General features: G+C 37.0%; 1 protein-coding gene across 3 annotated transcripts in view; it reads right to left on the minus strand.

Annotated features, from left to right (window-relative positions):
* Positions 1-23,570, minus strand: part of LRRC49 (leucine rich repeat containing 49) — a 40,233-nt gene that overhangs the window by 7,928 nt on the left and 8,735 nt on the right. Inside the window, exons 7-11 of one of the 3 annotated variants that reach the window (XM_025894838.2) lie at positions 17,893-17,954; positions 12,514-12,661; positions 6,049-6,132; positions 1,904-2,055; positions 615-852 (exon numbers count right to left, since the gene is read on the minus strand). In XM_025894838.2, the coding sequence (XP_025750623.1) occupies positions 615-852; positions 1,904-2,055; positions 6,049-6,132; positions 12,514-12,552 (513 nt within the window). In that variant the 5' untranslated portion in view covers positions 12,553-12,661; positions 17,893-17,954. Of the gene's footprint in view, positions 1-614; positions 853-1,903; positions 2,056-6,048; positions 6,133-12,513; positions 12,662-17,892; positions 18,195-20,295; positions 20,330-23,570 lie in introns of those variants that run through there. The other 2 variants (XM_025894840.2, XM_025894839.2) reach the window with 2 other exon arrangements.

Raw genomic sequence — 23,570 nt, forward strand, 5'->3', positions numbered from 1 at the left:
TTACACTCAAAACCTTGAAAAGCAGCAGGGAGTCATACTGCCTGAGTTACAAGTTGCTTATGTATGTCATCTTTATTTTACTATTTGCTTCAAAATGACTGATTTAAACATCCAATGAGAAAAATGAAAAAGAGACATACTAAAGAGACATCTTATTTATGTTGCTTGGCTTCATCAAGAACTGAGTAATTCCAAGAGCTGTACTGACTGAGTTAGCTATTCCCTTCAATTTTACTTCTTTCTTTTTATCCTATCAACTATCTAATCTTTGCACTCACAACACAAATGAGGTCCTCCTGATACCATGGATCCATAACAATATTACAGAGTAGCATGACTGTATTTACACACCAGTTTTTCAACTTCAAAATAATCAGCTAGGTCAAAGGAATTAAAAGAAATAAAAACCAGTCTGAAAAGGAATCTAAACTGAAGTATTGATTTTTAAGAAGTATCAAGTTAAAGTTGGCATTATAATACCAAGAAAAGACGTAAATTCATAACTGTATCTACTGACATGAAGCCACTCAAGGGTGCCTGTGCCAAAGGAAGGTTCCATTAGGAAATGCACCTTCCATAGCTGTTCACAGAGCTGAAACCTGAGGCACACTCACCACACAGTTAGGGAATTTCATCTTCAGTTTTGCCAACACTTGAACAATTTCATCAAATTCTATAAACATAAAGGAGACTGTGACAATAATTCCAGCTGTTTGAACACTCCAGTTCCGATCCAGGCACTCCAGTGCTCCTGCACCATACAAGCCAAGAGTGTCCCCTTCCACTTCCACTAAGTGAGACTCTAGAACAGACAAGCCTTGTACTGCACTGCTCAAAATTGCATCAAGAGACCTGCAAAGGAAATAAAAACACAGTGATATAAATGACACTATTTTGAAATAATAACATCAACAAATGACAGTCCTTACTTTCACCAAAACCCAGCTGTCAAATACAATGGCATTTCTCAGCATTCATTCATTTTCAGGACCCCACCTGGTGCTGGTTCAAAAACACTGAAGGCTGGAAAAAATCCTCTTTCAATCAAGTAACACTGCAAATGTTTTACTTCTTCAGCAGAAGGGCTCTGGGTGTATTTGAGTTAGTGGAGGGGTAAAATTAAATAAAGAATAGAATCCATTCATATTTAAAAAACTGCTTAAAAATGTTAACTCAGAATGCTAACCTAGCATATTTGGTGTTGCTTTAGATATCTAAACACGACTTCAAACAATGTATTTATTTAAGCAATGTCCCCTTCACATTGTGTTTGCCATGTGAAACGTAAGAGTTATGACATGAGCAATCACTCAAGCATTTAAGTAAGTGTGTTTTAAACTATATAATGCCAGATGGCCACCTTTTAGATGCAAATAAGCAAGCTAAAAAGATAATATATTTTAAACCAAGAATACAAAAATTATCTTAGTTTTATTCCTAAGTCAAAAAACTGCTACTGATAAATATCATGGGTGTGAAAGCAGTCCAATAAAAGAAGCTGCTGTTCAAACTAAGAGCATGAATTCAACTGTGAAACCTCCTGATACACAAAGAGGTTACAAATGTTTGCAATGCCAATATATCTCCATTTTGTTCATTTCAACTGAAGGCAACAATCTAAGTTGTCAAGGAAATGAACAGTCTTAAGGCGGCTCGGGAATTCATATTTAACATTTCTTGCAAACATGAAGTTGTCCACTTTTTAGTAAAATCACCTAATAATTTAGCTTGCTGTTTTATTACTTTTTAAATATATACTACCCCTACCCTTTGACCAGTAGTAATAAGTAAGACATCTTTTCAGGATTGATTTGGATATAGCACTTTTGACAATGTCATACAGTGAGAAGTAGCAACCTGGAATTAAGACACGAACAAGGAGAAACATTATCCAATAAAATACCTGCTTTCCTCAGGAAATACATATGCAGCACTGCCATTGATCTGACAGGGCTCACTGTCCTTATCCTGGTTTAAAGAAGCCTCAAGGGCTGTTCTGTTCTGCTGGATCTCCCACTGACGAGCAATGTTACAAATCGTTAACCGCTTCTTTTCCTGAGACAAGATACAGAAGTCATATTAAGTTAAGACAGGGTAGTATCAACACATCTGTTTGTTCTGAAAGAAAAATGCTGCTTAATGAAAACATTTTAAATGTTTCAAACTGAAGAAATTACAGTACTGGCTGGTGGTTATTCATTAAAACCAACGTGCCATTCCAGTGCCAGTTTGCATAACTGACAGCAAACAATTTCACAGGACTTGCAGTAACAGAAACAAGCAAAGTAACAAAATAAATCCACAACTTAGGAAAGCATAAAGTTAAAATATTTAGTTTGGATAATCACAGAAGTCTCATTTTGGACAGTCTGGAGCTGTCTCATTTTGGACACTCCTCCCACACAACAGGGCACACTGTTGTCCCACCCCCAACACTTCAGCTGAGACAGCCACGAAACTGCTTTAAGGCTTCACAGGAATTGCAACATACTCTGAAAAAAATCATCTTCTGAAAAATGCAAAAGGCAGATTTTATAAAACCAGAAAATTAAAATTACCTTCATGATCGACACAGGGACAGGACTACAACAGATCTAAGTTCAAATATTCTGTAATAGTTTTTTTAGGTAGTTTTTGTATTCTAGGCTGCTCTTGTCAATAAACCAGTATTTTAAAACTCTATTAAGTATTTGTTCTTGTGCAATCATGCAAATCATGTCAAATAACCACCTATATATAAAGAACAGGAGGTGTTCTATTGCATCATATAGAAATGAATGATTTATTACAGCTAACTCAGAAACCTTTACAAGGATAAGAACAAGGTGCTTTGTAAGAACTCATGGATTGGCAGCTGAACTCTCACAAATGAAAGCTTGATTTGTTTTTTCTGAACTAGATGTAATTCTCAGAGTCAGTCACCTCACTGATGATGTATTCATCTCAGTCAAATTTGAATAGTGACTTCGAATTTCTGAGAGGAAAATATTATACAGGAGCTTAGCATAAATTAAGTTTACATCCACAAAAAAAATATCAACACTAACCACAAAATTATAGTCCCTTTTATCAAATAGGGAAAAAAAAGATAATTTATTTGATATGTCTATGGAGAATGGCAGGGGACCAGGGTAACTCTAATTTTACAATTTGAAATTAACACTTTTGATACATTAAGCATGACCTACAGACGCTATGGTCCTGGTTTTAATCTATAAAAGTAACATATGACTCTTACCATCACATTTTTACATAATTCCTTTCACACTGGGTGAGTTCTGGACATTTCTGCAATGCAGTTCCCCAAGAATGTTCCTGACACTACTCAGTGTTGGAAATATGAAGTGTAAAGCTCTACAAATGACTATTTCTTTGAAAACCAGAAGATAACAGATTAACCAAAGAGTAAGCTCCTGCTGTAGCTGCAATCCTCAAACAGCACAATTCATTTCAATGACTGATGATGGAGCTTCTAGTCCTTAGTGACAAAAATCACATCCATAATTGGCTAGAACTGAACTGAAAGTACATGGAAACTACTACTTTTTGGAAGTTTTTCCATTTAAAGAGCTCACAACTCTATTTCCCATTCCATTTGCCCAGAGAGTTCTGACACTGTCCTGTTAGAGGACATTTCCAACTTCAGTGATGACTGGGCTCCACGTAACAAAGTGGGGCAAGTTGAAAGAAGCAGCATTTTTTTTTTCCAAACACCTTTAGAAAATTCTGTTTGTTCTTGAGGCAGAGGGTCTCCTCACCACCTTAATTACTGTACAGCTCTTTGTTAGTGCCCCCAGCTGTGGGCTGCTGGATTCCTACAGAGCTTTGAAAACTTCCAAGAATACATTTCACAAAGAGCACGTTTTAGAGGTGTGAAGATCCTGCTAGCAATAACTTTTTCTTGTTCCAGTAAGTATTAAGTTTAACCTCTGTTGGAGAGGAATTACATTCTCTACACATTTCAGATACATCTCAAACTTTACCAGAAGAGTGGGTTGGAAGCAATAAAAAAACAGTGTGGAAAAAGAGATGAAGAAACCCTGCTGTTTGGGCAGACAAGTATCAGCAAGAGATAAAAAAAAAAGAGATGACTGATGAAATTAATGTTTTCAATGCAGCAAAACAGTGATTGCTTGCTACTGAATGAGGGCCTAGAATTTCATTTACACTTCATATAGTTTAAGAAAGTTTGGAGAAATGTGACTGTAACAAAAACTGCAGAACACAATTCTCGAAATATTTTCTTCAGATTGAACTCTGAAGAAAATTTTGTAGTCCATGACTTTTTGTGCTGGACATTGTATCTGTGAGTAGATTTGTTCCTTAAATGCAAATGTGTGGAACAGGAAAAAAGCCTGAATCATAAGGATCCATTCACAAAGGAAAGATATATGAAATCACCAAATCATACAAAAAAGATTGGTATTTGGCCTTTACGCCACTTAACTATTTGAAGATGAGAAATATACCTTTATTAAATTAAAAAACTGCAATTTAATGTTAAAATCGAGTAATAATGGCATTACACATTAACAATAGTTTTTTCTTCTAAGGGAATTTTCCACTAGCAAAATGCCTCATGAAATCTTGGCCATCAGAGCAAATGATTCCCCTGCTATAAGGAAATGGGACATCAAGAGTTAAGAACATGAACTACAAATAAACACCTACTTTTTTTTTCTAGTCAGAGACACAGTTATATTTCCAACAGCACAAATAATGCCACATGTGAATATTATTTACTAATTTCCCATTTCTTTGTGCTACTAAGAACTGGCACCAACACTTCCAACCTGAAGAGACTTTACATACATCACTATCTTACAGAGAAAAAACATTTCCAAACCCACAAAAATTCCCAAACCACAACACTGCTTAAAAAAACACCTCAAAAAACCAAAACTGTATCTAAGACTTTTTTATTATATTGTTTGTTTTTTTTTTTTAAAACAGAAAATATATATGGATACAAATATATAGGAAATCGAAATATATTCTTAGGCACTAGACATGAAGCAGTTTTTTTTCCCCAATTCATATGTTTAGGTTCTTGAGGACTTGTGGTTTTAATATACTTTATATTATTATTATATTTTAAAAATAATTTAAAAATACTTTTAATATGCTTATATAATTTTTTAATATACATTTTATTTGTGTCTTTTTATTTTTCAGAGTTATATACATTTGCTAAACTTCTTACAGCCTCCTGCAACTACTTTCAGTCTAATCCCCTTCCAGAAATATTATTTTACCTAGGAAACTTAATATGCATACATGGACATTTTTGTTTGCTTGCTTGACTGCCAAACTGAAAGAGTTTTCAGTACAGCCATTACTGGATGACAAAAAAATTCAGGCACTTTTTTCTTCTCCAGAGGAGAATGATTTGGAGACAAATGGTGATATTCATGCAGCAAATGGAATGTGGATGCTCTCAGATCCTTGAACTTTGGTCTCCTATTAGGAACACAGCTCATTATTCAGCAGCCCCAGAAAGAGTATTCTGGAGTGCACCTCGGCCTCTCCTGCTCGGGATATTCCATCTCCTGTGTCAGCACTAACCAGGCCAGCTGTGCTGGGAGATAAAGAGAAGTGTTCTCCTGACAAAGACAACAGCTGGAGTCTGGCTGTGCTCTCATGGCAGCTTCACTCCTTCTGCACAAAGGAACAACTTCAACGGGAAAGAACGGAGGGAAAACTGCTTCAGAACACCCTGCCTGGCTGCAGCCAGAGCTCTCACCTGATACTGGGAGACCAAGCTCAAGGAATTTGAAATCACTGGAAAAGTTCTTTACTCTGCATTTAGGAAAATGAAGTTTGCCCCCCATTTACATGTGTCACACTCATGTATTCAACTGGGGTTTTTTGCTAAAGTATGACCTGCCTATTTGACTGGAGAGAGTTTCAGTCGTGGAGTGCACTGTTCAAGCTCTAAAAAGAGAGTTTAAAAAAACCAAAGGCATATTGGGATATGTAAGATCTTCAGCAACAAAATATCAGAAGACAAATTACTGCTGTAATCTGTAGAACATCCATAGGAAATACCTTAAGCAAGGTCTGTCTATGGCTTTCACGCTTCCTTTCTTCCTCTTTCCTTGCTGCAACAGAGGCCATACGTCTTTCTTCTTCCTGGAAGTCAAAACAAAAAAACAAATTCCTAAAAGCAGGAACTAATCAGGTTCTGAAAAGTATTACTGATAAATCATTGATACGGTTTTGTGTTGGTATTTGAAACGTAAATTTTCACTTCGATACCGTTTTAGAATTTTTATCATTTTAATGTTTCTAAGTATTAGTAAACCAATAAAATTATTAACTATAAAGGTATACAGAATAAACAGATAACTACTCCAAGTTAAAAGTAATATTTGTAAGGGCCTTTGAAAAAGTAGAAAGCAAATGGTGAGTATGACAGTGAAAAAGAACATTTTTAAATATAACAGTGCAATGCATCTTGGTATCTTTGTAGTAGATTTTGCAATCAGTAGGACTTTTTTTGCAAGAAAAGGCATGCAGCAAAAAAACTGGGTTCTATTTATGCTTAATCATAATCCAAGACTAATTTGCATCATTATAAACTATTTCCAGGGGTTGCCTTCTCTCAATCATCAAGGTAACTTGAGAAGAAAAGGAACAAATAATTAGCATTATTTCTCAATATTATTACCTAATCAAGTAGAAGTCTCAAGAAGAAAGCCATTGATTCCTAAACAATGGAAGTTGCTTAATTTTCCTGGTACAGCAATTTGATACTGCAATACCCCCATATTAGGTTGGATGCCTGTTGTTTACAGAAGTTTAAACATTCTCACAGCACAGTATTTTTAGAACATATAATTTCCAAGTAACAAAAGAAATGTTCACTATGAAGTAAAAAGTGTAGATTCCTTCCAACACAAATATTTGGGAAGCATACTTTAACTTATTTTGATTTACTTCACATGCCATTTGGGCATTTCTATTAAAGTGTCTTCCCAGAACATATGAAAAGTGTTTTCATTTCCCTCAAAATAGAAAGCTCCTGTCCTAACCTTTGCATTTTCTGGAAAAGTTATGTGTTAACAAAATTAACAAACAAAAAATGAACTGAAAGCATCATCAACCACGAAGACAAATTGATATGTCAAAATTTCTACATAAATAAAACATGCTATGTTTAGAGGATTGTAAGAACCCCTAAGCACAGGGGTGAGTGCTTACTGGAAGGGGAAACAAAACAGGAACTTCACACTTAGCATAAAACAATTTCCAAGCACAAGAAGTTTGGCTCATGTGACAGACCTACCCTGATCTGTGTACAGTCCCCCTGAAACCCACTGACATACCACAGATTTCAGCATCACTCTGAAAAGTGGTTAAACAACAGATTTCCAGATCATTCCCCCATGACTTTTTATCCTAGTATCATGTATTAAACAAGAGGAGTACCTCAATGCAGATTAAGGCATGAGGCTTTGGCCAGAGCAAGCTTCTCTAACCCAAATGTATGCAAGAATTTCCCAGGAACACTAACTGTAAAGCCTAATTTTTATTTTTTTTTTTAATGTAACTTTTTTTTTTCTTATTCTGAAAGCAACTTGTAGCCCTCTTAATGGTGAAGTTCTGTTGGCAGCCTCCTTGGCTACTGGGATTTTCAGTTATTCCTGAACAGGGTATTTCCAAGCAGGTAGTGTCACAGAATTACAGATTAATCCAGGTTAGAAGGATCAACTGGTCACTAGCACACATTAAAGGAGGATCACCAGTAACTAAATAATAAAATGAAAGCACACAGTGGTACAAAAGGCCTTCTAGATGGCAATGTAACAAAATACCACATAATGAAACTCAACACCTGAATGGGAAGGTTCAGGGGCAAGCTGTGAAAATCGTGACACAAACCCCATGCAGGTAACATGGCACATATATTAATAATTATTATCATTGCATAATAAAACACAACATTATATATAATAATATATCATATATATTGCATATAATATGAATAATCGGTAATAATGCAAAATACTCTGTTCCTCAAGAATTCAAAACTTCAGGAACTGCAAACATTGTTCTCATGATAGCTGTTCATTCCAATTATGTATTCCAGTGTAGAGTTTGCTACAAAGTCTTAAAATAAAGGATAGACACTACCAAACTACATTAGTGATATCTTTCTCTGGAAAGACAGATTTGTATCAGGAATTTTTAATTTTTTAATTAAATCTCTCAATTTGACCTGGCATTTATTTACCTCCCTTTTTCCTTGTTTCCCCTCACTACTCTGCTGTTACGCTCCATGGCTGTTCTGTCTCTAAACCAAGCCTTGCTGGACAAGGCGGGGATGCCTTTCCAGGGGGTTATTCCCGAGCTCACAGAATTCCAGGACAAGGCGGGGATGCCTTTCCAGGGGGTTATTCCCGAGCTCACAGAATTCCATGAGCCGACAGTGCCCTCTGCCGCTACCGGGGCGCTACCGCAACACCCCGATCCCTGCCGCTCTTCCAGGAGGGAACATCCACAACATTTGGGGAGAATCCTAAAGGGACCGCAGTGGAACGCACCTATTCGTCCTCACTGCTGCTTTGATACTCTGCAAACAAGTTCTTTTTCAACAAATGACACAAGTGACAGGAGAAGAAGGTGCTGGGTCAGCACACAGGCAATGCAGCATTTGATCACCACAGTACACCTACCTTGTAATTATTCACACAATTGTACTGTAGATTAGAAACAGCTATAGTCTACTTGATATAAACTATTTTAGGTAATCAGAACCACACGGAGAATGTGAAGAATGGCCTGGAACATACTTTGCACTTTCAAGGCAGGGAGAGACCCAATGCAGTACATTTAAAATACCCAACATTCAGCTCACACTTGCAGAAGGCAAATTGCTCTTTGTTTTGTACACCACAGAGGCTGATTTTAAACAGGAATGAAGTAAGAATAGTTCCAGTAGAAATACAGCCATGGAAAATTATTGGTAAAACATATTGTCAAATATCACTTAAAGAATGATTCGACAATGAGCTACATCTTCTGTTTTTACTTTCAGCATTAATTTGGTATATTTTCACAAGACCTGATTAAAGAGAAAGAATTATGATCCAGAATAATGATTGTAGAAGTTCCTGAAGTATCTTATTTTCCAGTGGAAAGAAAGAAAAGGGAACCTTCCCTAAAAAACCCAGAACACTTTATGGTGGTGATGGAATACAGTTACAAATTCTACTCTGGATAAAGCAGTAGAACCTACTCCCTGATCAGCAGTGAAATGTCTAAGCAAATAATCAAAACCAAACACAGCTCTCTAACTTTAGACATCCAAAACCTATAAAACCTCAATGAAAAGAAGCAAAACTTTACTTTTAAAGAGACACAGTTTGTCTTTCAATTTGGCAACCACAGCACATTTTAAAGAAATATGCACTGTGTATCATATTTACACACACATGTAGAAATATATATACACTTATCAAATTCTTTTGAGGAAGTCTATTTGAAGTGATGAATAGCAACTGTTCCTTGTTAAATAACTCCTCAGTAAGGACTATGTACTCATTTCATTCATATTTTGATATTTTATTACATGTCTGCAGACAATATTTGCTTACTCTTACCAAAGAGTGGAGGAAAACAGATTGGTCACAGCTAAACTAAAAGCACCACTGGGTAGGCCCCCTTTTGGAAGGGTTCAAACTGCAAAACACATTGAAAAAGCTTCAGTGTCCAGAAAAACAACCATTAGAGTGCTTTAACCAAAGTAAATAATTACAAATGCAGCCTGACCCTGCCCTGACTGTAAGGCACTTCAACCTCACAAGCCCATTCCATGAAAACCTTCATCCAGTCCCATCACCCTGCAACAAAGGTGAGGTGAAGGTGCAGCTGAGAGACACACAAGTGACACTGTGGAATCAGTCCAGCCATGGTAATTCAGCCCCAGTCTCTAAGTCTCTAGGGCTGATCTACCACAGCTCAAGAAAGCAAAATATTTCCATGGAAAAAGTGGACAGGTTTTTCAGCTGAAAACCATCTTCTTGCGTGGACAAGGAACAAGTTTTTATGGGCTCACAGTGGAACTCAGTGTAGGTGTGTAACCTGCACTGATGCCACCACCACTGGGTTCCTGCCTCAGTGGTTTGAGAGCTTCAATCTCACATTCAAAAATGGCTTAGCAATGAGATGTCCCAAGAAAACAGTGGCTTCCTCACGGGTCAGGGTTTAAGAGTTGCCATAATACCACACAATCCCTGGAATAAAGGGAAATCTGCCCTGACTTAAGCAGTATTAGAACAATTACAATGCAGAAATGTTTTATTCCAAGTGCAGTGTATCTGATTCTCATAGCAGCTCTATGTTTCTGAACAGTCCCCTAAGGCAGAGACAGTTAGCACCAGACTTTTGCACCAAGGTTCCCTTTTTCCAGGGAATCCTATGGAAAAGGCCTGGCACCAAAGAGCATGTGTCTTCTTGAAACCCAATGTGAATAAAACTTCCAGATCTCTTGTAAAGTTTTGCAAATATCCTTAAGATTTTATTTTTTCTTGAAATAATTTTCCTGTCCCAGTGAAGTCAGTAGGTAAAAGTTAAAAGCAGAAGTAAAAATTGCATAAAACTCAGCTCTTGAGCAGAAAATAGTCTGAAAAGGTTAACAAAGAATTCCTAGTCAGAAAAAAACCACCACCATTCAACTCTCAGGTTGTTACAAGACAAAGCAACACTTAAGTTCAAAATGATCTGGGCACTTTTCAGGTTAATGAAGAAAAGATCCAAATATAATTAGAGTTTAGGTTCACTAATTGAGTGAGAAAAAGCACATACTCAATGCTGTATTTTCATTCCCCCTCCAAGTAAGACCTACCCTTACAGGTGGTGGCCACAGGATGTTGCATTATGAGGCAGAACAGCTGGATTTGAGATTGTCAGCTCTCAAATTTTATCACACATCTCAGGATACTTGTTATTTTTCCTTAAATCCCAGTGTCTTAAGTCATATGATTATCTGAGTAACACAGTTTTTACTGGAGAAAATATACAGCACCCTCTATATGAGGAAAATATTAAAAGGCTCAAAACCAGAAGGCAAATAAAGAATGCAAAGCACATTATTTTTACAAGTAAGTTTATGAGCAGCAGAAGTGGTGAAGCCTGGTTTTCTATGGCTTTTTGTCTTTGTGGTTCATTCTCTGATGTTTAACAAGGTGCAAACCCAGATTAAGTTCTTCCCATGGCTGTGCCTTTCTAAAAACTTTTTCCCAATTCAGATCCCATAGAGTCTAAAAAGGAGTTTGAGCTCTTTCTAACAGTTTTTCCCATCACTGAGATTTCTACCATGATCATCCCCTCTTGAGAAGGGCAGAGCAGGGGGGCAAGATGGAGAGAGATTTTCATTATGTGATCAAGTTCCTCAAATAATACTGACAAAATAATGTCTTTAAAAGCAAACTAATTACCAAGTATTGAATTAAGTCAGTATAAATTCACCAAATATAAAAAATCCCAACACACAGAATATCTGTGAGCAAACAAGTATTAAGTATTTTCAACGCTGGGAGCAAAACCTCTCATGTCCCAAGCACTTTATTTTTAAAATTAATGTTTTCCACATACATGTCCTATTTTACATTCTGACTGGCTCTGTTTTATACTAGTGGTGGATTGGTTGCAGGACAACAGGATACATGGCAAAGCAACAGCTGCTGTAATGCAGTACAGCCTTTGTACAAAGCAAATGAGCATTTAAAATAAATTATGTGGTCAAAAAAGATAACACTGCAACACTTGCTTACTGCTGGATAGATTTCTCTTGTAAGGCCATGCTTACACACCACTTTTGAGTAGACACAGAAGAATTAGCAAGGCTATTCCTTCATTAAAAGGGAAAATAGGTGATTTTAAGACCCTTGGTAACTGCCCTTCAGAGTGTAGGAGACTTAGTTGTCTGCAAGTCCTCTCTCCCTTATCAAGGTTATTTGGACTTGAGCAGCAGGAACACAAATGAGTTAAGAGAGCAGGACAGGTAAGAAAAGGAGAAATACAGACACACAAAGTGTGTGATCACCAGGTTTCCTCAGGGAGGCAGATTTAAGAAGCCAATGAAACTCTTAATGAAAGAAGATACCAGTTACACCAATTTTAGGGCAAACAGAGCATTCCTTTGGAAGGAATATGCTGCTCCTTCTCACCTATACAATAAACCAGTAAAGACTGTCAGGAAAGTTCTAACCAAAAACTTTGCAGACTCCCTCACGTCACGTGGCAACTGAACACACAGTATTTACTGCTGAAAAGTTTTAGCACTTCAAAATACACATTAAGTTGAAGTAAAAAACCCACACTCTTATGTTATACTGAAGAAAAAAGGTTAAAGTTTTAAATATTATAATGCCTATGCACCAATCAATTCCATGCTAAATTAAGAAAAAAAAAAAAGTATTCTCAATATACATATATTCACAGAAAACCCTAAATTTTACTTCTGAATTTAAGGATCTATTAAGTTTGATGAAAACAGAAATTTCTTACTGTGATTCTCTTCATATCTAGCTGTCGGAGCTGCATCATATGATGGAGAACAGTGTGTTTGTACCATGTCTCCTGAGCTATTGGATTGCCATCAAGGGTGATATCTGACAAAGATGAGGAATCAGCAAGGCACAGAATATCCTCAAAACTGTAACCAAAAAAGTTTAAAGTTTTAATGTCATAGAGTAAGAAGAATTTTGAGATGGAAGGTTTTATTTCTTAAGGATAGAACAAATATTTACTGGTACTGAAAAACCCCCACCCATCAATACTGTGTATGATAAATCCAATTATAAGTATTCTGAAATACCAACAACTGCTGCTGTTAAACTTGTTTATCTCTTCATATATAAATAAAGAGATGCAGAATAAGGAGAACTTGTTAACTATGGAAGCACAGTTTCACCAAACCCCCCTCTAAAATACGATACATATCAACTCATATTCCAAAAAAAATAATACAAGGTGTATTTGCCATCCAAGGCAACATGAAAAACATGGAAAATACAAGGAGAAAAGCCAACCATAAACACCACAGAATGATCCTTGGTGTTTGCAACATGATTAATACTGGAAGTAAAACAACTACAAAAGTATATTATCTTCAAAACAAATCAGGATATTGTTCTGAGTTCAGTCTACAAACAACACCAACTGGGCTTCTTAGACAACACTGGGCTTTATTACCTGCCAGTACAAAACTGGCCTGTGTAAAATTTAGAAATTTTACATTTAGAAATGTATAGCCTGTGTCATGGTCCTTTCACTGATGATGGAATGTGAAAAGAAAGCAGCTCAGAGGAACAGTATTTTCAAACGACAGAGAACTATTTAACTGGATTTAAAAGAGGCTGCACAGTTGTGGCAATAAATAAGACTCTCCAACACCTTTTAAGAAGTTGATTTCAATGTATGAATGTACAACTGTGCTCCCAGTCTTGTGTACTTTGGCCTCCAAAAGTCAAGTCTGCCTTAAGCCAAGTCAAACCTTAAGTACACCCTGAACTCGGGGATCCAAAATCATCCACACTGAAGAGGTTCATACTGAAGACTGTCACTGAATAAAGTGGCAATTGCTTTTATCATGCAATTATCAGCAGGCAAGGAGTTTCTGCATGATACCCCCAGTGAACACAGCAAAAAAATGACAGAATAAAGAGGAAGATACTCTGCCTTTGTGCTCAGGGTATGAGAACAACCTAAAAACCAACAGAAAATTAACTATGTCCAGACTGTGCTGAAGGCAGTGAGGGTGCTGAGCACATCTGAAGAATTGGGTGTTCTGTACATGTGGTTAAAGTGACAAGTTTGATTATCATTTTCTGCTTCTTTTTGAGATTCAGTTTCCTCTCCAGAAAACAACTCCTGGAACCACATTTTTGGAAGATTAGGCTGACATGTTACTTAAAATACATACTCAACATGTCCTGAAGATGAAAGATATTCTTCCCAAATAACACAGAATTTAGCAAACTTCTAAACATGTTAGAATAAACCAACCGAATTTCCATTGAACAAGAAGAGATTTTGCCTGACAAACGTGAAAATTTCTGGTCTTCAAAATTATTTAAAAATTTAAATATATTTAAAAGCATTAAATATATTTATTCCAAGTACTTCCCACTAAACATTTAACCAAACTGTACTTCTGCCATTACATATGACTTACAGATTTCCCTTTCCAAAAGGCCTTCTCCTGCAGGAGTCCCACCAAACTATGGCAACCCTCTCTCCTTCCTGTCCTTCTTTCCTCTTAGATAAAATGTTTTTGCTACAACGGTAGTTTCAGCAACACAGAAACAAAGTGTGAATTTGGGCTAAATTCTCAAAAAGTGTTTCCTGGAAATCTTTTCAGAATAGATCAGTTTTACAATCTTGTGTTCATGCTCAGAGTCCTGCATCCAATTCTCCCCCTGCCAGAGGGGATGCAAACCCACTTCTCCTGCCTCACATGAGAACGTGGCAATTACTAAACAGCAGAGCATCCTGGAGTGTTGTTAGCTCAACCTCCAGCAGTGACACACACTTACACACAAGACACAGGAACACTTATCCTCTGCTTTTTAAAAGCATGTTCCATAAAGGAGAAAAGCTCTGAAATAGAGAAGGAAGGCAACATACTCACTACAGTCTCATAAAACACCTGAGGGGGAACTGTATGTTCAAAAAACATTCAGTCAAAGAGGAAAACTTGGATTTTTTCATATTTCTAACCACCAAACTACCGATGAAAACAGGTGTTACCACAGCCAACCTTTCATTCCCGTTGCACTGCTTTTGTTCAAGCATTTAACAACCTATTTATAAATTTTCATTCTGCTGAGAAAAAAAGGTATGGTCCTGTTTTTATCAGGCTAAGAACATTCCTTCTCTTGGGTTTCCAAGTCAGCAACCAAATGAAGAAAAACTATTACATGAGCTTGTATTCATCTCTTCCCCTATGGCCAGACAAGATACTTGCTAAATGAAAAAAGCCAACATAGTGCTGACCTGGGCAGCAACGTAACAGTGACAATCTGTATTTTGTTTTCAAGACTAAAAAATGGTCTTTCCCAGTGTGACATCTGAAAACATGAGCACTAACCCTCTTTCTGAATCCCAGTGGCATATCTTTCCTGAAAAAGTTTCTGCAACCTTTTCCCTGCACCACAAGACAAATTCAGAATGGGATATCTCCCCCTTCTTTATAAGGGGGATATAGTTCTGGATATATATATGTATTACCTTCAGCCATCAGCTATGAACACTTTCAGTTTGTAACTGCTAAGTATTTTTGGGTTGAAGCCAAAACCAGGACTTCTTTGTTTCAGACCAGCATCAACTCCTACAGCATTTGGTTTTCACTTCCATTATCTTGCCAATGCATCCTTTTTGACTTGACTGCTCTGCAGAGAAGCAGCAGGATTCTGAGCCCTCCTCTGAGGCGTGAGGTAAAAAAAAAAATAGTGATTCAACCCATGATGGATTCTCATGCTTTAAATAGTGACAATTTTAAATGGCATTCCCGAGTCTTCTGCTGAAATATTAATTCAATATGTCAGTGTGTGTCAATGTAAGACCCAGGGATTTTTGCTGACACACAAAAACAGGAACGAGGAAAACTTTCCACGGAAGCATTGCCTGAAAAATGCTGTTTTTTAAAAAGGAGCATTAATAAAATATTTTCATGAAACTGTAACAAACATATTCAAGTTTTGGCAATTTTTTTTTTGTTTCCATTTGTTGGTTTTTTCTAGGCACCTACAGACAAATGAATGAGAGTATTTGTGAACCAATTTGCTTGTCAAAGAAAATTCAGTTATACAGATGTGGCTGTTTCTAGGGAAAATAATTCTTCATTTTACCACATGGCACACATTAAACTCAAAAGCACACAAAATCATTTAAAAGGGGTGTAAGAATGTTCAGATGGAGCACAGCAATTCACAAGTATTATGGTTACATAGAACTTCTTCAGTCAGTTCAAACAGTATCAAGCCAAGCATCAAAATCAGACAGTCAAGAAGATCTTGTATATTTAATCATTTTCCTGCTTGAAGACAGATCTACTACATAACTCAAAATCAGGAATTAATGGGAGTTTTAACCTTCAGAACTGCAATATGTAATAAAAGTTTGCTATTTAAAAAATCCAAGCTAAATGTGTTCAAAAGAAATTTTTAATTTGTTTTAAAATAATGACTAGTAAATAAAGAGTTAAACTTATCCATCCACCTATCTACCCACATATGTGCACAAAATTTATAGAAGAGCAAAGTCTTTTGTTTAACCTTAAGGGGTTTTTATACCTATTCCAACTGAAAATTTAAACTAAATTATGTATTTGCACACATGTTCTAAATAAATATTTCTAGCTTACATGAAAACTGAGTTGATTTATTAATAGTTCAACTGAAGCCCCGATAAATAAATAACAAAAATTATGATATAGGACCAAGAAGCAAGCTACTGATCACATGAACTTTGAGAAATTTATTTCAAAATCTCACAGAAAAAACAGAACATTTTCCCTTCTTTGAACACTGTAAAAATACCAGGAATTTGCATAAAACAATTTGAGAAAGGAGTCAGAAAGAGACACAAAATATACTGAGTATATAAAAAGAGATGGAAATTGCACTGACTGCAGTGATGCTCCCTGACAGCAAGGGAGGCAGTTACTGCAGTCCCCTCCTTGTTCCTGCCAACCTGAGACCTTTTTTTAGAAAACCAGAAACAAAAGGCAAGTCTCAATTCTGGAAATTATTCAAGAGAAGCAAAATGCTAAACTCCTCTTCATTATGCCAACTGAAAACATAAGATAAAAAGGGCTAGCTAATTAACTAAGGGAAGAGCATATTAAAGATCCCTGCAGTTCACCTTTGAATTTTTTTTAAATGCTTAATAGCCATGAGTATTTAAGATGATGTACTGCATTTGTACTTTAAGAGCCTAAGGAGCACAGACAAGTAGGTTGGAGCTGTCTGCAAAAAACATAATGCAGGTCAGCATAAAATGTTTGAGTAGCTGTTACAATAAAAGCCCACACTAAGTGCAACATTTTACAGGGAAAGCAGATAGCACGAGAACAGCAAGGCATTTCCAGTAATTAGAACATGAAGCCTCTTTCCCCTACCCCACATTCAATTATTTGATTCTAAACAAAGAAAGCTGCTGGTGATCAAGGGATTAAAAAAAGGACATACCAATCTGAAGATAATGCAGGCACTTTTTTTTGTTTAAATACTGGCACGAGTATAAAGGCAGACTCGAAAAATGCATTAATATGAAAAGGCACAGAAGACAAACAGTTCTATTTATAACAAAATGCTCTTAGTTACTTGAAACTATAGAAGACCTGCTTTGTGAGTTGAGCTATTCTGCTTCTGCATCTGGTCTGAAAGGGAACCATGAATATACCTTTCAGACTTTATTAATATATGGACAAGCAAAATACAAGCATGAAATAATCTCCCCATTGTAAGCAGAATCTGACTCAGCAGTTTGTGTAACTCCATAAATACAGGGATGGTATTTTAGGCATAATTTGTACCTTGCATAATGTTGCTCTAACAGACATCTAGGTTAACAGTAAAACAAGAGATCCACAAAACCACGTCTGATTTTGACCCCTATAAACAGTATGATCATTTTTAAATTAAAAATACATGTTTCTTGGTACAATACTCATAGTACAACTAACATTTAAATGCAAAGGGTTTAAAGAATTTTCATGTTTAAATTAGAAAATACACAATGGCTTGGTTATGTTATCTGATATATTAGGGGGGAGAAGAAAAGTATCTTTACTCACAGTGTTTGAATTTTAACTGTAATGAAATACAGCTCCAATAGGATATTTCAAATTACTGATAGGAAGCAAACTACTATTTCCCTTACCTAGATATATTGTTGAAGCTGAGGAAGAGACGCTGGAGACAGGGCAAAGTATCCACATCTTTCTAGAAGGAAGAGACAGAGGCACAAATTCAGTAGCTGAAGTAGCTTTTGAACCTCTCTACCTGGCCTGATGAGACACTTTCATTTCTGGATGCCATAACCTCGCTGCAACACTGATTTCTGTTGAAGGTGCAGCTCCATCTCTCCCCAGTGCAGACTGCAAGGGAGTGTTTCAGTGCAGATCCCCACTCTGCAGAACACGCTGCATCACTTGCAAAGCAAATGATGTTAAAGAAAAAGAAGATAGGGCTGCTGCTGATTTTTGAACAGGCTTTTGGGAAACAAGCCAAGGTGCTGTCTCAGCACTGAAGCTGCAGGATAAACACGCAAAAAAAAAAAAAAAAGGGAAGAAAAAAAAAGAAAAAGGTTTGCTGAAATAAGGTTTTTGAAGTGCAATACAGCAGTGCAAGTAGCACCACCAAACAGCAGTGACTCTTCTGTCAGAGAATGATCTGAAGGACTCTGTCACCTTTACAACCTCTACAATTAACATTTTCAAAAAGGAGCAAGCTTCCAGAATAAGCAACTGTAAATTTAATATATGCCACTAAAGACCTTTGCAGAACACCTCTAAATAGCAAATAGCTCAAATATTAGTAAGATGAAACGTATCAAGTAATATCATTTAACATATCAAGTAACTTCATTTGTGAAATATAAACCCATAACAGACAGATATCACAGTGTGCAGTGACTCACAAACCATTCAGCCTGCACACCTAACTCCTCTGTTCCAAGCCTGCATCTCCTCACCCTGCTTAAAGCCAGTGGACACAAAGCTCAGAAATGGAAAGGAGCATCAGAGCTCCCTGCCTTGATTTTGGCCACACGATCAAATCTAGAGCTCTTCCTCCCTCCATAAGATTTGTGACACATCCACAGAGCATTCCAGAACCAGTTCATTCCAACCAAACAGGTGAACAAAGGCAGCTCTAAACAAAGCACGGAGTTGCTATTACTGAAACCCCAAATGTGAGCTACCAAGGGCTGCTGAGAGTCCCTGCTGGGTACAGTGAGCAGGGCTCACGTGGTCAGGTCTGCAGCTGCAAAACTCCTGGTTAGAGCTGCCCTGAATCCTCCCAGGTCAGACCATGGAAAGCTGGAGTTCACAAGAGAATTACACCTGGACATCCCCTCTGCCCCTGAGGCTACTCAGTGCTGATGCCTGAAGGGGTGGGCACACATGACATCAGTGGACATACACATGAAGACAGGCATTATAGGGTGGCACATAATAATTCTTTAGCAGCAATGATTTCAACTAATCACTGGAGAAGACAAATTCCCATAACTAAAATGATATGTTACTGCCCTGTAAAATATGTTGGAAGTCTAACAGGTGTGACAGCAAACACTAGGCAAGATTATTAAAAAAAAAAAAACCTCCAGCTACTTCAGTTTTTATACAAAGTCTTATAGGGCAGTAGACATAGAAGGCAGGAGCTCTTTTGTGAAAAGATGGTGAACACCTTGAGCAGTCCTCCTTCAAGTCTAAGATCAAGCTGCAGGTAAAAAAATCCAAAATTCTAAACTTTTAATACCTCAAAGCAAACAAGCAGATCAGTCTTTCAAAGAAACAGTGTCCCTAATTCACAACAGGAAAATAAATAGTTATTTCATAGCTCATGGTATGTATAGATTTGTGCTTTTAATGCCATACAAGCTATAAATAAATACTGTTTTATTTTAAAAGGCTCTTGTTCAAAGAATATACTTGCCATACCTGAACTACAGCTCAAATTGCTGAGTGAAAAACTTTATTTTTAGAACGTGAAGACTTACAATGCTGGGCTGAAACTTGAACTGGGAAATTCTGCTTTTATGATCAATACCTCTTTTCTCTGCATTTGCCCCAGAAACATTCTTAAGATCATGAAATTTAACATGATCTGACTGCTTAGCTAAACTACAGAAATTGGGACTGTTTCTAGAAAACAAAATTGTGTGGAAGAAAAGTATCTAAATTTGTATGCAGACCACAAATCTGCTCCAGAAACTCTTTACCCCCCTGCTAGAGAAACATCATGAGCTTTCAAAATTTGAAGCACTACAAGTCATCATAGAATCATAGCAAAGTTTGGGTTGGAAGGGATCTTTAAAGGCCACCTAAGTCCAGCCTCCCTGATCACATTTAAAGACAATAACACCAAAAATTAATTTCTCTTTTTTTCACCTTTATGTTGTGAACTGAAATATTGCAGGAGAAAAACATGAAACAACACAAGGAAAACACAAGATTTCACAAATCTGAAATGCTGATATGGTTTAAACAAGTTATAGTGCATTTTGTCAAAATCAAAGAAAAGGGGTAAAAAGGAAAAATGAAAGAGTTTTGCTCCTTACTATAGCAGAGACTTGATTATGACGAAGGTTGAGCTCTGTGAGGGAATCCAGTCCATTCAGATTTTCTACAATGGTCAGTAGGTTTCTGGCAAGGTTTAACACCCTCAGTTCACTCAAATGACCGATGTTCTCTATTTTAGTAATCTGTGAAAGAGTATGATAAAGATGCTCACTGTGGTTTAAATGGATATAAAATAGATACACATTGCACATACTTTTTGTAAAAAAAGTAAACATGAACAATTGAGTTAATGCAATAGCGTGCTTGTGGATTTTTATAAACCATGACACTCATATCCAACAGCTGAAAACAAGTTACAGTCTGCCAGAAACTCAGAATGAATATTCACTAATACCCTTCTGGCCACGCTGCAGTAAACCTCAGTCAACATTTCCTTCCTGCCATCAGAAATCAGGTTACTTCAGCTGTGCTGCTCTGCAGCAGCAATCTCAAAGACACCATAAAACCAAGACAATGCTGATGATACCAAGGTGTGCCGAAATGAGGAAATTCTGTGCATGGTTCATCCTTAATTTGTCTGCAAAGACACTCAAACAAGTCTCCTGGTGCCTATGCTGCAAGAATAAGCAGCATCTTACCTTCCTACCATCACAGAACTCTGCACCAATTTCCCTTCAGGACTCTTTAAGTCAGCAGCAGCACTCACAGCTCTATCTACAGGGGCTCCACAGACAGATTTTGCAGCAGGTCATGAGGACAGGAACCTGCTGTGAGGCAGGGGCCAGTAGCACCCACAGCCTCTGAAGAAGAAAACAACTATTTGAAATTGCAGCTTGAAAGGAAGTTTTATGAGCAGGTAATCGCTGGGATCAGAAAGACATAGTCAAAAGTTAGGAAAGAAGCAGCAGCATCCTTAGTTGGGATACACAGCACATCTGCTTGACAGCCCTCAGCACTTCAGCAACTCATGGCTTCCTGTGATTAGAAAATGCAGGGATCAAACAAAGAGACTGAGCTACAGTAAACAGGCAGCTGCCAGACGTTGGCTCTTACACTTTATACCCTATTCTAAAGATTCAGGTGACAATGAAAAAAAAAAGTAATAAAAAGAGTAAAAATAGCTAATGATCCTTAATTTTATGTTTAACTTCTGGAAAAACAATTGTGTTTTACAAAGGCATTGATTACTGCTCTGGTGACACAACATGGGTTCCCTTTCTGCTGTTAGTATTCCTCAGTGATCCACACAAGGCTGTCTGTGCAGATATTTATTTCTCACAGTGGTCTGTCCTCCAGCCCCCATGCAGACACTTATGCATGACTTGCATACAAGGAGAAGGGGAAGCACAGCCACTGCATGGGGAATGTGCCTGTCATACTCCTGGTGAAACCTGTGCTGTGTGGCAAAAAGGCAGCAGGTTTTCCTGTGGAAAAGACTCCAGCCAGCCACCCTGTGGGGCAGTGCATCCAAGGATACAGTGCACAGAGCTACTAACAATGTCCTAACACTGTCCCTTCCAACGAGAATGATCATCTGCTGGGCCACTGCAAGCCCCCTCCAACGCCCAGTCCTGGGGCACACCTTCCCTGGTGTCACCTTCCCAGGGACAGTGAACTTCCTGGGGCTTTAGACCAGCACAACCCTGGCTGTGCCAGTCTGCAGCAAGTTCCTGACACTTCCTGGAATAGAAGAGGCAAGGCAGCTATTATTTAACAGTCTGAGTTGGTAATTTTCATGTATGTACCCACATATGTCTGTGGCATATGACTGAAATATGCTGCTATAAACAGTACTTCAGCAATTTTTCTATTAAAAAACACACCAAAGTAGATATCAAGACCAAAATTAAATAACATCCTAAGCCTGCTTTTGATTCAAGTGCTAATTAAACTATCCACTTACGTGCATTTTATGCAGGGGGAAAAAATTATCAGGATACAAAAATATTACAGCAGGAGGAACAGAAAATGCCACCATTTAGAAGAATATATTTAGACAAAAAAAACTTGTAAAAGCAACACTGAGAGCAGATGGCTGGCACGAAGAGCACAGACCTCTGCAGATATCTGCTTAGCCAGAATTACTGCATGCCACAGGGTGGAATATTAATCCTGGCATTTTACTGCTACTGCAAAGATAATGATTTCATCATCAATGTATAGAGATACTCTCACACTTTGCTAAATTTCCAGATTAACTCTACTGGATTTCCTGTTTCAATTATTCATGCCCACATGAAGGGACACCAGCTTCTCATATATACCATTAGATATGGAATAATACAAGTTATTATCACCTTTTTTTGGGTGATTCAAGTAACACTTTGATAATACTGTAAAGAAATTATATCTATGACTGTTTTCTATTAATTATAAATAAAAAAGGATTGTTAACCATTTCTATTTGCCTTTTCAAGTATACAAGTCAAAGACTACTTGTAAACACTGAACAAAACCACTATTCTGTTTTCTTGTTTGCTTGTACCTTTGAATACTTCGCTATGAAACAGACCTCAGAAGAAGGTTTTTTTGCCCCTAATAATCACTCATTAATAATTAAATTGCACAAATAATTAAATGCACAAAAGTTGCATCTTTTAAAAAACATTTCTGAGATTACTGAAAAGAAGTTCACGTCTGTAAAAAATCAGGTTTCGTTATTTGTCCTTCTACTTATATCTTGAACTTTTGGCAAGAAAAGTAACTCACAGAACTAAACAGAACACAAGAAATTACTCCAATGACTTTTTATACTTCAAGCATTCTAGAATAAAATTCCTGTGTAGGGTCCCTGAATGATGCAGTATCCTGTGTCCATATTAGTGTGTTAATCATAGAAACAGAGTCTCTATGTGAAAATTCAATTAGTGGTACCAAAATGCTGTATTCTTACAAATTTTTACTGGGCAGTATTAGTATCAAGAGCCTTAATAAATCATGTAGAAACACAGGTAAAGAGTAGTTGTATGACAAAAGAATTCATATTTTGTCATTTTGTCATTTTTTGTGAGGCATATGCATTAAGTGCAGTATTTCATTAGACATAACACTGGGGGGGTTTTAACTTTCTTTTGACCACTTATTACATGAAGAGATTTTTTTAAGTATAATGCATTTAGAAAAACTTGATTTGAAAAAGAAAAGAGAAAAAAAAATCATACAAGGTTTATCATTTAGCATTGTGGAATACTATACCTCAATGTTTTAAAGTACATCTGGTTCCCAGTATATTTCTTACTTGGCAGGAGAAGTTTCAAAGTTCTGAGCAAATCATATCATCCAAAGAACCCAGTATGCAAATAAACCAGAATAC

The sequence above is a fragment of the Manacus vitellinus genome, unplaced genomic scaffold (genome assembly GCF_001715985.3).
Source record: "Manacus vitellinus isolate BGI_N305 unplaced genomic scaffold, ASM171598v3 scaffold_16_pilon, whole genome shotgun sequence".
Lineage (NCBI taxonomy): Eukaryota > Metazoa > Chordata > Aves > Passeriformes > Pipridae > Manacus > Manacus vitellinus.